This window comes from Typopeltis vanoorti, chromosome 11 (assembly GCF_054136105.1).
Source record: "Typopeltis vanoorti isolate ZY-2024b chromosome 11, IOZ_Tvanoo_1.0, whole genome shotgun sequence".
In the NCBI taxonomy this organism is placed as follows: Eukaryota; Metazoa; Arthropoda; class Arachnida; order Uropygi; family Thelyphonidae; genus Typopeltis; species Typopeltis vanoorti.
The window spans coordinates 5,669,573-5,686,422 of record NC_143559.1 but is presented as its reverse complement, the minus strand read 5'-3'; the positions used below and the strand labels follow the sequence as shown (position 1 = coordinate 5,686,422).

The 16,850-nt window shown below is 37.5% G+C and overlaps 1 protein-coding gene across 3 annotated transcripts in view; it reads right to left on the bottom strand.

The window, feature by feature from the left end:
* LOC150101280 (colorectal mutant cancer protein) overlaps positions 1-16,850 on the bottom strand; it is a 499,737-nt gene that overhangs the window by 256,728 nt on the left and 226,159 nt on the right. For all 3 annotated transcript variants that reach the window (XM_090400857.1, XM_090400859.1, XM_090400858.1), the window contains one exon: positions 7,271-7,377. In XM_090400857.1, the coding sequence (XP_090256983.1) occupies positions 7,271-7,377 (107 nt within the window). The remainder of the gene's footprint in view (positions 1-7,270; positions 7,378-16,850) is intronic.

Genomic DNA, 16,850 nt, shown 5'->3' with positions numbered 1-16,850 from the left:
AAGGACGTCAGCAAATCTATTCGAGTGCAAAAACAGAGGGTGAAAGAGATGATAATCATGGCAGGAACAAATAATTTGAAAGAAGACAAAATGGAAATGATAGAGGATGTGAGAGAATTACTTGAGGCAGCAAAAGAGAAGAGTGAGAGAGTTAGGATGGTGAGTATTTCACCGCGGTATGACAGTGAAGTGTTTAGAAGGAGGGCCATAATTGCCAATGACTTTATGCGTGGGTTATGCATGGAGAGTGGTGTGAAATTTGTGGATGTGTGGAGTGAGTTCGATGGGCAAAAGGATTTATATAAGATGGATGGGTTACATTTGAATGGAGTTGGTTTAACGGAGGCTTGAAAAAGTGTTGATGAATGATGTGGAAGTGGATGTACAGACTCAGAGAAACTAGATTTATTAAGGGGGGGGGGGGGTTGATATGCAGACTTTAGGGAGGCAGTTGAGTGTATGAATAAGTATAACATGCCCAAGCGAGTACGAAGGACAACAAATCAGAATGGGATAGTTAGAATAAGGCATCAAAGTAGAGATGGGACTAATGGACTTCTGCAATTCATATACACTAATGTCAGGAGTATTAGAAACAAGAAGGAAGAGTTTTTGGCCTTGGCACTTCCAGGCCACAGGTTGTTGATAATAGTGAAACATGGCTGACAGAAGATGATAAAGCTAGTGGGATTGAATGTGACGAGTATAGCGTGTTCAGGAGTGACAGGGAGAATAAAAAGGGGCGAGGAGTGTTATTGATGATAGCTGATGAGTTGCAACCAAGGAGTATAGACGTTGAACAGCACGATAGAGAAAAGAGCACATTTGAGGCTGTTTGGTGTGAGAGAGAATCTAGCAGAACAAAATATACAATTGGGTGCTGCTATAGACCAGGTGATGGAATAGATGGTGGGGATAGTATGCATAGGCAAATAGAAGAAATGAGTGGAAGGAGGGTAATTATTATGGGTGATTTCAATTATGGTAACATTGACTGGAAAGAGGAGAGGGCACACGGGAGGAAGGAACTGGATTTTATGCAGTTATTAAGGGACAACTATCTGCGACAGCATGTAGTGAAAAATACCAGGGGGCAGAGAGTGCTTGACCTAGTAATTGGTGAGAGTGACCATAAGGTAATGACTTGGGAGGTGGCTAAAGGAGTTAAATTTACAATTAAGACGGTACATGTGGAATTACCGGGCTGGTAAGTATGACAAGCTTAGGAGTGTGCTTAGCTCAGTGCCATGGCATGTAAAACTGCAAGGGCTGGATGTTGATAGTGCATGGGAGGTGGTTAAGAAGTGTTTGCAGGAGGCAATGGTTGACTGTATACCAAGAGTCCGAATAATAAATCAAGTACGGGTTAAATGGATGAATAACACTATTAAGCTTGAGCTGCAAAAAACGAAACAATTGTGGAGGGAATTTAAGGAGAAAGGTAACCAGCAGGTGCAGGAACAGTATAAAGCTCAGGCCAGGATGGTAACAAGGGTGGTAAGAAAAGCAAAAGCGGATTACGAAAGAAAATTGGCCATGCAGGCTAAAGAGAATCCCAAACAGTTTTTTCAATATGTTGCAAGTAAAAGGAAAAATGTTCATGGCAGAATGATTTTAAAAAATGCTGAGGGTAGGGAGGTAACTGAATCAGTCGATATAGTGGAATTACTGAGCGAGCACTTTGCAAGAGTATATCATCCAGGTGATGGCATTGCAGGAATGGAAGAACCAACAGCTTATACTGGAATTGTGATGAATGAAGTAGAGGTAACTAGTCTATTACAGAACCTCAATGTCAATACATCCATGGGATTGGATGGTATACCAGTTCGTGTCGTACGTGAAGCAGCTAAAGAATCGTCAGTGCCCTTGACCATTTTGTTTAATTTGAGCTTCGGGGTCTGGGTCAGTCCCAAGGGGGTGGAAAGAGGGGAAAATAGTTCCGCTGCATTAAGGTGGTTCTAAGGCTGCTGTTGAAAATTACTGGCCAATCATACTGGCCAGTAATTTTCAATTACTGGCCAATTCCATAACAGGAATCATTACAAAGGTCTTGGAGAAAATAGTCAAGAGGAAAATACAAGATTGGATAGATGAAAATGGGATACTGTATCGGGGACAGCATGGTTTTGTGAAGGGTAGGTCATGCCTCAGTAACTTGCTCACATATTATAACACAGTGACGGCTGAACTGGATAAGGGTAATGGGTTTACATTGATTCTACTGGACCTTGCCAAGGCCTTTGACAGGATACCACATGGAATTCTAATCAGTAAATTGCAGCATATAGGGATGGATATACGGTTGGTGAGATGGATAGAAGGGTGGTTGATGGAGAGATAACAGAGAGAGGTTTATTCAGGAGTAGAGTCCACAAGACTGTCTGTGACTAGTGGTGTGCCACAAGGATCTGTTCTTGACCACTGCTGTTTAATTTGTTCATTAATGATATCGGAAAGGATCTGAGAGGAACAGTTCATTTGTTTGCAGATGATGCAAAGTTGGGTAGGGCAATAGTGAATGCAGATGATGTCAAAATTTTGCAAGATGATTTGGATAGATTGGAGGTCTGGGCTAAGGAGAATGGATGTCAATTTAATGTAGCAAAATGGTTATACATTTTGGGGTGAAAAGATTAGCAGCAGTTTACTACATTGGTGGAACTGTACTGCAGGAAATTGATGAGGCATGAGATTTAGGAGTGTTGGTGAATAAAGAATTGAAATTTAGGGGACACATTGCAAAAGTGGCCAAATCAGCTCATCAAATCACTTGGTTGTTGAAGAATACGTTGACAAGCAGAGACAAGCAGGTTATTGTTCCTCTGTATCGAGCCTTGATAAGACCCCATCTGTGCCCAGATTTGGTTACATAGGTTTCTTCTTGATGGGGAGGAGGAGGTTGAGAGGATCCAGAGGCAAGTGACAAAGATGATAGCAGGTCTGTGGAATGAACCTTATGAGAACAGGTTGAGGATTTGTGGGTTGCAAAAATTGGTTGATAGGCGGAGGAGGGGAGATATGATTGAGACATTCAAATTACTGAAGGGTTTCTATAAAATTAATTCAGAAGATATTTTTGAGAACAGGGCTGGTTGTGGAAGGACTAGGGGGACATCCATGGAAACGGGCAAAAGTGTGGTTAGTAAGGGTGTTAGAGCTGGGTTCTTTACTTTTAGAGTGGTGAATGAGTGGAATGGGCTGCCAGTGTCTGTGGTGGATGTTGTGACAGTGAATGAGTTTAAGGTGAGATATGATAGATACTGTATGAATGTCGAATAGTTGTGATGAATATGATTTGGGGCCTCCCTCGATGAGTCTAATGACTCCCTGGAGTTGCCCGTAATAATAATAATACTCTTACATAAATGCCAGTGAATTATCTTAGCTACATTATCATGCCTTTTACAGTACTCAATTTTGTACGATTTTGCTGTACCCATTAATAATGTGGTCTATCATTCCTTCCTTCTCTATGCATAAATCTGTATTTACTGTCTTCTTGAATTTTTTGTATTTTTGCCTTCATAATGTTGGTTTTAATAGACTGTTCTTGTGCTACAAAAATGATATCAACTTTGTTCCTTTCTTTAATGCTCCATTTCTCAACCACTGTCAGATGAAGTTTCTTTCAGCACTGTCGTCTGTGTTGTGAAGTACTTTCCATGCAATGCCTTATTTTTCCATCTTTCAGTTCTCACTTTTACTTGGTTGTCTTGTACTCCAGTTTTGTCTCCAATACTGCATGGGTTTAAATAAACCCTCATATATATATATATATATATATATATATATATATATATATATATATAAGGCTTTGATTAGGCCACACATGGACTATTGTGCCCAGATTTGGTCACCTGGTTTTCAGAAGGATGAAGAGATGTTGGAAAGGGTCCAAAGGCGACTGACTAAGGTAGTTTCTGACCTCTGGAATGTCGAGTATGAGGAAAGATTGAAAAGATGTAATTTGCAGAGACTAGTGGAGAGAAGGAAGAGGGGAGATATGATAGAGACCTACAAGTTGGTAAGGGGTTGCTATAGGATCAATGGTGGAGAAGTTCTACAGCGAATAGTGGGAGATCAGGGGAGAACCAGAGGTCATCCCTGGAAACTGTATAAAGAGGGTGTGAGTAGGGGAGTGAGAGGCAGGTTTTTTTCGTGCAGAGTTGTGAATGATTGGAATGCCTTGCCTGAGAGTGTGGTGTCTGCAGGGAGTTTGAATGTGTTTAAGACCCGGTATGATGAGATGTGTGTGAGATAAAAGGACCTCCTAGATGAGTCTTTGACTCCATGAGGTCTTGTTTAATAATAATAATAATAATAATATATATATAATACAACGTTTTCATGCTAATATAGACTCTCTATGTTGTTCATAGTTTTTTAACCTTCAGTGTTTAGTGTTTTTTTCTTTTCTTTTATAATGTCACCTAATGAAGCCGAAACTAGTCATGTTTTACTATTAAACCCCCCCCCCCTTTTTTTTTAACCTAACTCTCGGTTGAAGTCATTCAACTCATTTTACAATATGTATTTCAACCGAGTCAATGAATCGTCATATATATATATATATATACACACACATATATATGCAAAAGAATGATCATTAACTTGGTTAACATACATATTTTTATAAAGAATTGAATGACTGAAACCGAGATTTAAGTAAAAAGGTTTTAATATAAAAACATGACTAGTTTCGGCCTGTAACAGCCTTCATCAGGTGACATTATAAAAGAAAGAAAAAAGAAAAAACACTAAACACTGAAGGTTAAAAGACTATGAACAACATAAAGAGTCTCTATACATAATTAGCATGAAAACATTGTAGTTGTATTTAAAGCTGTTCTTTCGTTTGTTGCATTGTTGGGAGAGTGTGTGCTTGCAGTATCACGTGAACTCCAGTACATGATTACACCTGAATGACTATATGGGAGGTTGCAGCTCAAGTTATTATTTAGATGAACAGGATTGAAGATGATTTCTCTAGATTCCATGATTTTTCTCTCTAGTTCATCATTGCAACGGAAGATGTTAATAGATTTTTCTCGGCAGACTTTGTGACTTTGGTTTTCATCATTAGATTAGCCAAGAAAAAGATATGACTTGATAATACACTGGCTCACTGTCTCTTGTAAGTAATGTCCCTCATGTGTTCTTCCATACACAATTCGACAGATTTGTCTGTCTGTCCAAAATAAGGAATATCACAATCACACAATATTTTATATACACCAAGGTATTTGAGTTGATGATGACAAGGTTTTGGGTGGCTTATTAAGAAACAGATCTTTGGAAGTGGAGTGAACAAGGTTCTGATATTGTATTTTCTTAGAACTTTTGCTAATTTATGTGTAACTGTACTTATGCAAGGAATAGACATATTGCTTTTGAATCTATTTGTTTCTTCTGAGTGATGTCTAGGAGGATTAAGAAGGAATTTTTCAATGATTTTCTTGGAATATCCATTAACTTCGAAAGAAGTTTTCAGATGGTTTATTTCTGTAAGAAGTTCATTTGGGTCATCCAGAAGAGAACGGGCTCTATGTCCCAAGGTGGAAATTATTCTAAGCTTATGAGGAGGGAAGTGATGGGACTGACTATGCAGATATCTGTTGGTATGTGTGGGGCTTTCTCTATATATCGATATTTTGAGTTTACCAGAAGAGCGAGTCAGTTTGACATCAAGAAAAGGCAAGGAATTATCCGTTTCAAGCTCGGCAGTAAACTTAATACCTTGATGTCGGCTATTGAGATGTTCGAGGAAAACCATAAGGGATTCACGTCCATAGCTCCAAATAATGAAGACATCATCTACATAGCGTTTCCAAACTTTAGGTATTAAAATAAAGGAAGAGACAGCCTTGGTTTCAAAATCCTCTAAGTAACTATTTGCAAGTACAGGGGATAAAGGATTACCCATAGCCAGTCCATGATTTTGTTTGTATATATTATCTTGAAATTTGAAGTAACTGGACCTGATGCAATGTGTAAGCAAGGCTAACATTTTTTTGGATAACTTGTCCTTTTTTTTGTCCTTTTAATGCTATTGAATAGTATTCTAAAGATCCCTTGAAGATTGGGGCTTTCATAATGATATTATTAACTAACATTAATATACAGAATGGCACATTATTTTTCATCCCTTGAAGATTGGGGCTTGGCTTTCATAATGATATTATTAACTAACATTAATATACAGAATGGCACATTATTTTTCAGTGTTTATATAACAGAATATAATCATATAATAAAATACAGGGTGATTCTAAATTATTGTTGAGGTTTCCATGGTCTATAATTTTCAAAAAATTATAGGCCATGAAACAACAAAATAAAACTGCTTACAGAATATGAAAGTGTAACTCAGAAAGTTTTATTTGATAATGCTGTACTCGCAGCAGTTATGTCTAGGAGATAATATGCCACCATACTTCAAAATGGCAACTGTTCAAGAGAAAGCAATGTGCATACTTTGGTTTTTCGAAACATTTTGCTTATCAGGAAAGGTAAATCATCATAAATGCAGAATATGGGGATCAGAAAAATCCTCATACCATTTGAGTATTCAAGAGAGATAGTCCAAAGGCATGCTTTGTCATGTTCAGAAGTTTTGGGGCCCATTCTCTTTGCAGAAAAAACAGTGACAGTAGTGATTATCTGGACATGCTACAGCTATATCTGTCACCCCAGTTGGAAGATCATCAGCCAAATGTGGTGTTCCAGCAATATAGAGCACTGCCACATTGGGCTCTTATTGTCCAAGAATTTCTTGCCATGCATTTTCCCAGGTGATAGGTTGGGTGTAGTGGACTGATTCAGCCGCCTCCGCACTCGCCCAATATTATGCCACTTGATTTCTTTCTGTGGATGGATACATGAAGGACATTGTTTATCAGATCCCTGTGACCTCCCTCGATGAAATGAAGACCACAATTATTGTGATAGAAACAGTTACACTGCAAATGATGGAGAACAGGTGGAGGAAAATTGATTATCGCTTGGACATCTTACATGCCAAGAAGGCACACATGCTGAAGTTGTTTAGCATTCTGAAGTATTGATTCTATAGGTAATAAAACTTTTTGAGTTACACTTTAATATTCTGTAAGTAATTTTATTTTGTTGTTTCTGGTTTGAAAATTATAGACCACGTAAATCCTGACAATAATTTAGAATCACCCTGTATAATAATACAAATTCTAGAACCATCCCTTAAAAGATGAAAACTAATAGAAAAAAAAACAATGATCTCTATGATACAAACCTCTTTCACTACATGACTCTGTTGCATTATTATCATTGCTTGCCCCATGACTTTGTGCTTCGCTATGCCTGGACTCTTCAGATTGTTGACTAAATTCATCTTCCTCTCTGGAATAAATATTTATTTTAAAATCAAATCATCACAAGAGAACTTTGAGCAAGTGATCATTAAGCATTTACATTACGAATTCATACTAATACTGACACCATGAAAAATATATGAATTATAACTCAAAGAGAGAGAAAACAAATGGGAATTATATCCTTTTATTTTAAGTCTATGCACACAAATCTTCTAATTTAAGTAGACACCAGATCTCTTCGATATGAAATTATATTTACAAGTGTATCTATCTGTACTAAAAAAGCAACATTATTACCCAACTATTACAAGTAACCTTTAAGTGTGTCAATGACATGCACTAATGTTAGTGTCATGCGTGAGCTAGAGATTGTGAGAACTTTTTTTTTGAATAAAGGAATGCATTTTTACACTACATGATGCAAAAGCAACTAAGGCTATGAGATCAGTATTTTTATGTCCGTTAACTGTGTATGTTCATTTTGAAGAAGTACTTTCAACTAAGATGGCTAATAGCAAAACACTAGTTTCAACCTTGTTGTTAGGATTAAAAATATCTGTCTAGTTGGCACAGAGTGGTTAGCATATCAGCTCTAGATATGCTAACCACTAGTGCCCATGACAGCATTTGAATCATGTTATGGGCATGGATGTACATGACTGTGACTGTCTTTAAGTGAGAGGTAAATTTCATCGCCCAGTGTGATGGGCACTCTTCTCCTTCGTTTTTGTCAATTAAGAAATGGGCTGCTGAGTTTAAACGTAGCCGTACCAGCCTTGAAGATGATCCACGTCAAGGATGTCCAAAAAGTGTAACAACATTACAAATCATTGATGAAGTGCATGATATGATATAGGATGACCGGCAAGTCAAAGTGCGTGAAATTGCTGAGACTATAGGCATTTCAAAACAATATGTAAGATATATTTTGCATGAAGAATTGCATATGAAAAAGCTTTATGCAAGATGGGTGCTGCGCTTGCTCACAGCATCTCAAAAATCCACTCGCATGAAAATCTCTGAACAGTGCTTGGAGCGTTTTAACAAGAATAAAACTGATTTTGTGCATCGAATTATTACTATGGATGAGACTTGGATTCACCATCACACACCAGAATCCAAACAGCAGTCAAAACAGTGGACAGAAGCCGGTTGTTCAGCACCAAAGAAGACAAAAGTCGGTTCCATCAGCAGGAAAGGTCATGGCATCGGTGTTTTTGGGATGCTAAAGGCATTTTGTTTATTAATTATCTTGAAAAGGGTAAAACAACAACTGGGGAATATTATTCTGATCTTTTAACCAGACTAGACGAAAAAATTCGTGAGAAAAGACCCGGTTTGCAGAAGAAAAAAATCATCTGTCATCAGGACAATTCACCTGCCCACAAAAGTGTTTTGGCAATGGGAAAATTAAGGGATCTGCACTATGAATTATTGGAACATCCACCCTATTCCCCAGATTTGGCTCCCTCTGACTTCTATCTCTTCCCAAAACTAAAACTCTTCTTCGCTGGTCAGCATTTTTCTTGAAATCAAGAGGTGATTACAGCTATAGAGAGGTATTTTGAAGATCATACTGAGAACCACTACAGGGACTGGATAATGCCGCTGAAGCATCGCTGGAATAAATGTATTAGTCTTAAGTGAGATTATGTTGAAAAATAAAAATAATTTTGAAATTATAAATATGTTTTATCATTGTTAGGCCAAGAACATTTCAGACCACCCTCGTAAATGAGTAGTGCATGTCAAGATGAGGCTGAGAAATAGGATTGGCAAATAGTCTTATTTGGACTGATTGGCATGAATTGGATAGACAGAAGTTTTAATTCTTTTTTTTTTTTGTCTATCTTTTAAGATAGAGATACACATTTTTAAGAGTATGAATGATTCCTATTTTTTGCAATGGAAGGTGGTGCAGAGATGATGAATGGACATGATGTCCAATACGAGTAGGCTTGCAGTAAATGTCCAATATGAACCCATTCTCATGTTTTTGAGAATGGTTTCACAAGGTCTCCAGAAAGACTACTTTGCTCTCATTTTCCAATTCCAAAGTGAATTTTATTTTTTGGTTGAACAGTTTTAAGAAACTGTTTAAATCAACGATGTAATGTTTCTAGACAATAAAGATATCATCCGCATGGCTCCATTAGATGGCCAGTTTCTTAGATAGTGCAAGAAACTTTTTTTTTCCAAAGTTTAATTTTAAGTGGCTCACAGACCAAACTGGAAAATAAACTGGACTGTTTGATGTCAATAATGATCTAATGAAAATTGTTCATTATCTACCTCACAAGAATTCCAGATAATCCTAAACATTCCCTCAACACCCTGGACCTTTTTTTAAAACCAGCCCCCTGCCCCTCCCATTTGCAAATACATTGCTGATGTAGTTAGTTGTCTTCTTGGCAACTGACCATAACACTAGTGTTTCTTTCACTACTAATCATCCTTCTAATAGAAATTTCAGACATGAGTGTATTTTAAAGGTGAAAAGGGTAACATAGGAGTAAATTGGATGAAGGATGAGATTAAGCATGCAATCTGGAAAACAAACACTATAGAGGCAGCACAAGAGGAAGGGAAGTAATTATTTATATAAGGAGTACAAAGAGCAGGAAGATGACATGGTTTGCAAGGACAGAAAGTGCCATATGAGTGGAGGAGAAGGTGTGTGGGGTGGGGGGGGGGGTTTAAGAAAAGGTCCAGGGTGTTGAGGAAATGTTCAGGATTATCTGAAATTTTTGTGAGTAGAGGATGAACAATTTTCATTAGATCATTACTGACAAACAATTTAGTTTATTTTCCAGTTTGATCTGTGAGCCACTTACAATTAAACTTTGGGGAAAAAAAGTTTCTTGCACTATCCAAGAAACGCCATCTAGTGGAGATATTCAGTGATACCTTTATCATCTAGAAACATGACATTGATTACAAAGCCAAGAAAAATCCTAGATATCTTTCAATATGCAAACAGTAGAAAAAGAAATGACTATAGGTAAATAATGTTAGTGGGTGAAAATGGTAGATTGGTAACTGCTGTAGAAGATATAGTCAAGATATTCAATGAGCAGTTCATCATCATTATTTTCTGATTTGTAGCTTCAAGGGAAGTGGGGGGGGTTAAGGTCCACGGACAGTACTAGATGATTAAGTTTACATTATTATGAAACGCCAATCAACAATTTTATCTTCTTTTTCAGAATCATTCCCACTAAAGTAGGGTTGCTGCAGCAGTCAACCTCCACCACTCAATTCTGTCTGAGGCCATCTTCTCCTCTGGTCTGGGGTCTTGGAGGTCCCCTTTCAAGTTGTCCAGCCATCATTATTTAGGTCTCCCTTTACTTCTTTTGCCTCGTGGCTTCATCTCCAGCACTCTCCTTCCCACACATCTTTTCCGAATCTTTTTAGATATTTGGGTTACCTTCGTTGTTCTCCCTGATCAATCGTAAGTTTCAGTATTCACACTTCAGCTACATCCATTCTCTTTTCCCATATTTTGGTCATCTGCCAGGTCTCACTGCTATACATCAATGCAGGTCTTATTATGATTTTATAGATCTTTCCATTTAATTTGCTAGATACTTTTGTATCACACAAGATTCCTGAAAATATATTTCAGTTTATTCACCCTGATTGGATCCTCCTATTAAATTTTGAGTACAGGTATCCCTTACATGATCCTAGATACATGAATCTAGACACTTGTTGCATGCCTGTACCATTGGGTTTATGTTCCATGACTGGGCATAAACCTAAATGCTCTTCCCTAATTGACACCAAGTCTCACAATCTCTTCTCAATTACCCTTTCCCATACCTTTATAGTGTGACTCATGAGTTTAATTCCTCTGTAGATACTACAGGACTGGATATCACCTTTGTTGTTATATACTGTAACCAGTATACTCTCTCCATTCCTCTGGCAGTTTTTCAGTTTCAATGATTCTGTTAAAAGCAAGGCAACTGCTAGTAGAGTCATGCCTAATTCACCTAGACATTCCATACTTCTATGGGGATGTTATCAGGTCCAACTGGCTTCTCATTTTTCATCTTTCTCAGTGCTACCTCCGTTTCCATTTTTGTTATGTCAAGAACTAGCCCCATGACCAGATCTCCATCCTTTCATATATCCCTATTTATTTCATTCATTAATTTCTCAAAATACTCTTTCTATCTATCCAACACATCAATTTCCTTATATAGAATAGTATCATCCTCTCCCTTAGTCATCCTGGCTTGGAATATATCTTTACTTTTCTTTTGTCTGGCTATCCTGATGGCCTTTTTGACACCTTCTGCATTATCCAGACTTTGGTACAGGTTAGCACAGGCTTCAACTTTAGATCTTGCTACTGCTCTCTTTGCCTTTTTCTTTGCTTCTCTAGATTCTATTCTCATCACCTATTCTGTCTCAATTATGCTTGGCCATTTTCTTTTCCCTAATATACTTTTATACCTCATTTCCTGATATTTTTTCCATTATAATATTTCCTGATGTTTGCCCCAACACCTCTTCGCCAATGTTACAGATGTTTTCCATTTTGTCTTCTCATTTTCCATCTCTCATTGGTTCATTTTCAGCAATCACTGCTTATATCTTCTTGATGAGCTCTTCTCTAAGATCATTATCTCCCAGCTTCCACCATCTTGTTTTGATGAGCCCTTTTGCGTGCTTCTGTTTTACTCCTTTTATTCCTACTTGGCCAAATAGAAGCCTGTGCTGCTCTGCCACTGCCTCTCCTTTACATTCATTTAACTCCCTCATATATTCCCTTCTACAGAGTATATAGTCCACCTTGGAGTGCCTCCCCCACTGCTATATGTGTACCTGTGGGTCAATATAACAAGATTCCCTGCCATTGCAAAATCAGGAATCCTATCACCTTCATTGATTCTTTCACTGACTACGTATCTTCTTTGTATTGTCTCCCTACCTTCACTACTTTCACCAACCATTAAGGTCACCACACAAAGATCCATTCCTTACTTTGTAATCTGCTTATTATACATTCTAGATCTCTCCAAAATTTTTCCTTTTCATCTTCTTCACAGCCAGCTTGAGATGCAAATATGCTCACTAAAATCAGAATTTCACCACCAAGGTCTATATGCACCACAATTATTCTATCTGATAATCTATTCACTTCTAGCACATTTTCTTTTTAATGTTTCTGATTGAGTACAATTCCCACTTCATCCTGTTGTCTGTTCATGACACAATAACATAACTTGTATCCTTCTCCAATCTCTCATGCTGTTTGTCCTTTCCATTTTGTTTCTTGCACACACAGTATTGCCAGCCTTCTCCATTGCATCGAGTCAACAACCTCTCGACTCATTACATTGAAGGAACCCACATTCAAGGTTCCTATTCTGATGCCCTTTTCAGCGTTGGCTGGCTGTGAAGAAGATGAAAAGGAAAATTTTTGCCCTCCCATTTTTCGTGGACCCAGGCAAAGCTGACAAGCATCACTTCTGGAATGCGTTAATCTATCCATTTCCTTGAGGTTTGTCCACATTCAGATGATCTCGAAAAGTTTTACAGCCACATGCCCTTGCTAACACCAACCTTACAGAAGTTCAGCCTACTGGGTGAGGCAAATACCTGGGAGAGAAGGCAAACTGCCACTGCATGAAACAAAAAGAAACAGCAAATAGAAAAGATTCACTTTAACAGCATTGGGGGGGGGGGGGGAGAGAGAATACAGCTATACAGAAGATAGAAGCAGTCTACAGATAAATATAACAGGTGTATATTACATGAAGGAAGGCATGTCATAACAATTTTTAAAACTTCTTTAAATCCAAATTTTAACATTTCTGGTCGAATATCATCTACTCCAGTTGCATTTCCACAATTCAGGTTTTTTGATATTGATATGTACTCCCGACTGCATTCCTCTTGAAAGTTTCCACAATGCTTATTTCATTTAGTAATCGTTCAAAGTAATTACTACAGACATCTAAATTATTTTTATTTTCAGCTTTGAAGTAACTTTTATTATCTTCAATTATTTTTACAGCATTATTTCCTCCATTTCTAAGCTTTCAGTAGCCTCTAGAATGTCCATTTGCAACTTCAGGATAGTTATCTTGTATATTAGGATGGTGTTGGCATAGCACACAGCAGAAGCAGTGATGCATGTGGCTTACAGATAAGTCTTTTATTTTAGTGAATATTAGTAATTTTAGAAATTATTTTTGGTAGAAATTACATCCTTTAGAGTTTAAAGTTGAGTATGTGAGTTTGTTTAAGAATTTGAATATGTGGCATAGTACAGAAAGCATTTTTCAGGGCACCAATATGTACAATGAAAACAAATTTCACACAATTTAGTGTGGGTTCAATGTACTCATTGTCATGAGTGAAAGATATACGGTATGAAAGTGACAGTGGAGAGAACGAGTGCTGGAAATGTTTCTTGTGCAGGTGCAAGAAATGGGAGATGTGTGGGAAGTAAGAGAATGAAATAACTAATATTAACATAAGGCAAAATAGTGAAAGTGTCAGAGTATGCAGATAGCATGAGATGTAAATGAGAACAAGAAAGAAGTGGATGAAGGTAATGTTTATGATGAGGTGACAGTAAGGAGTGAAACAGCATACTTATGCAGCATCCTTCACAACAGGAGAACAGATGCGAGCTACAGTGACTGGAGAAACTATTGTTGTGTAGTACATTAGAGGGAGAAGGAAAGAGAATGTGAAACCGAAAAGTATAAAAGTGTGATAATTTGGAAGTAAGGAGAAAGTACTGTATGGAGATTCAAAGATAAGAGCTTTACTTAATGAGAAAGTGATGAAGGCATGCTACCCGGTTGTGAAGATCAAGGATGTTTTTGAAGCTGATAGTTTGTAGAGGGTAGAAGTGAAAAATTTATTGTTTTTGGCTGGCAAGAATGATTTCAAAGGTGAGAAAAAAGCAATGGGAAAATATATGAAAGAGTTGCTGACAGAAGCAAAAAAAAGAAGAGTGAGAAAGTAAACATTGTGAGTCTGATGTTTCAGTATGACAGGAATGAATTGAGAAGAAGGGGCATGATTGCAAATGAGTTAACAAGAAGATTGGTGGGCAGTTTACAGAACTATGGAGTGAATTAGTTTAGAATTAGATGTTTGGAAAGAGTGTCATTCAGTGAGAGGTCAGAAGTACAAAATCAGGAAAACTAGAAGAATTGGTGTGTGTGTGTGTGTGGGAGGGGGGGGGTATGCAGGGTGAGTTCAGCTGAGACAAATGAATGGTGTTGGCAATGACAAGGGTAACTGTGAGTCACAAGGATACAAGGGTTTTTAGAGGGAGCAAAATTGATAGTGATCACATGTAAGTTGAAAGCAGATTTGAATTCATGAAGAGAATCACATACTCCAAAAGAAAAAAAGATAAAGAATCAACAGCTAATAAACAATTTAAAATTCACCTCCTAGAACAGGAGAGTGATAGAAACTTATATAAAAGCAGAATAAGAGATAAAATAAAACCAACCAACCACAAACAATATTGAAACTGACTGGAAAAATATAAAGGAAACCATTTTATCACATGGAAAAACAAAAAAATGGCTCAGAACTTGGAATAATGACTTAAAGGAATTAATCGAAAGGAAAAAACAGGCTTTTAAAATCTATCTGCAGAGCAAAAACACTACTGACTATATACATATAAGAAATTACGGGCTGAAGTAAGAAAGCTTTCCAGAAGTATACACAGAGAAGATTAGAGTAAATATGCTAAATCATTAGAGCATGATATTACTGGAGCACAAAGAATAGGTTTTAAAATTTTCAGGCAACTACAAACAGAAAATGACAAATTTAGAAATACAGGTAACCCTCGTATAACGCTGATGTTAGGTTCCATAGAAATGTCGCATTATATAAATTGCGTTATGCGAGAAAAAGATCCCATAGAATTTTCTATGCAGATCGCATAGAAAAAGTAGCGTTATGTTTCAAAATAGATTTTTTTTATTATATAAACAACGACATATCCAAAAAAAAAAAATTTATTTAATTCGGGTAATTCATGTAAGGTAAGAAAACATAAACTATGAAAAAAATACATAGTACAGTATAAATTTATTAAAATTACAAATTAATATGTAAACTTCATTGCACATAATGCATAAATGTTTTAGGCAAAATAAAATAAAGTGCATATTTTAATCGTCATCACCATCTTCAAAACTAACATTTCGTAGATATTCTTTATTTATAATGTCATCATCACTTGAAATCTCTTGGACATCATTAGTATAATTCTCATTGAATACTTCGGCTGGTTTAGTTATAAAGTTGTGTGAGTAGAGGCTTAAAAGCTGTGAGGACATCATGTTGGAGGCTTAATGGATTTTTTACAACACTCAAAAAGAATTAAAATAGAATTTAATACTTTCTATATTTCGTCCTAGTCACTAGGACATCTACGGGGATTACAAAAACAATTAATATAACATGCACACACAAATCTTACAATACTAAGCCCAACCACTTGGTTGACACTAAAGTCCTATCTAGGTGGAGCGCCCTCTAAGGGTGGTAAGTAGGTGGCCTGGAATGTAAGGTGGGATCTCTGGTGATGAGTGTTTCCCAAATCTTCGGAAGCTTAATGCAACCGTATTTATTAAGATTTGGTTGGTTTCTGAGAGCTGCTAATGCTGCTTTTAAGAAAAGTCTCTCTTTCTTGAATTTGCTGTGGTGGAGCATGGTGGTTTTCTTCCATGATACTCTGTGGGTGGTGTCCAAAACATGGTCAGCCAAGTTTGAATGGCCATAGTTGTGTTTACAGATGTAAGACTTGTGTTCCTCCAGGCGGATGGATGCTGATCTGCCTGTCTGTCCAAAGTACGCCAGCTTACAGGAACAGGGTACTTTGTAAACTCCAGGCAGCGAGAGAGGAGGGAGCTGATCTTTCGCAGAACGGATAAGGGTAGTAAGTTTGCGGTAGAGCTTATATACCGTGTGTAGGTTGTACTTTTTTAGTATCTTGGCTATTTTTTCAGATGTGCCACGGATGTAGGGTATGGTGATGGCATTTTTAAAATCTTGTTGACGAGAAGGACGGGGAATGGGGGAGGGAACTGATTTTTTTTTTGATCCTGTGTTCGCTGTAGCCGTTGGAGAGGAAAGTGTTGTGTATGTGGTTAAGCTCAGTAGTAAGGGCGGTTCAACTGGAACAAAGATTGTGGGCTCTCTTAGTAAGAGTTTTGATTATGCCATATTGTTGTGAGGGGTGGTGGTGGGAGAGTTTGTGAATGTATCTGCCTGTGTGTGGGGGTTTTCTGTATACAGTGAAGGCAAGTGTATCATTAGGCAGGCGTGAATGATACACTTGCCTTCACTGTATACAGAAAACCCAAACACACACACAGGCAGATACATTCACAAACTCTCCCACCACCACCTCTCACAACAATATGGCATCATCAAAACTCTTACTAAGAGAGCCCACAATCTTTGTTCCAGTGGAACCGGCACCATCATCAAAACTCTTAC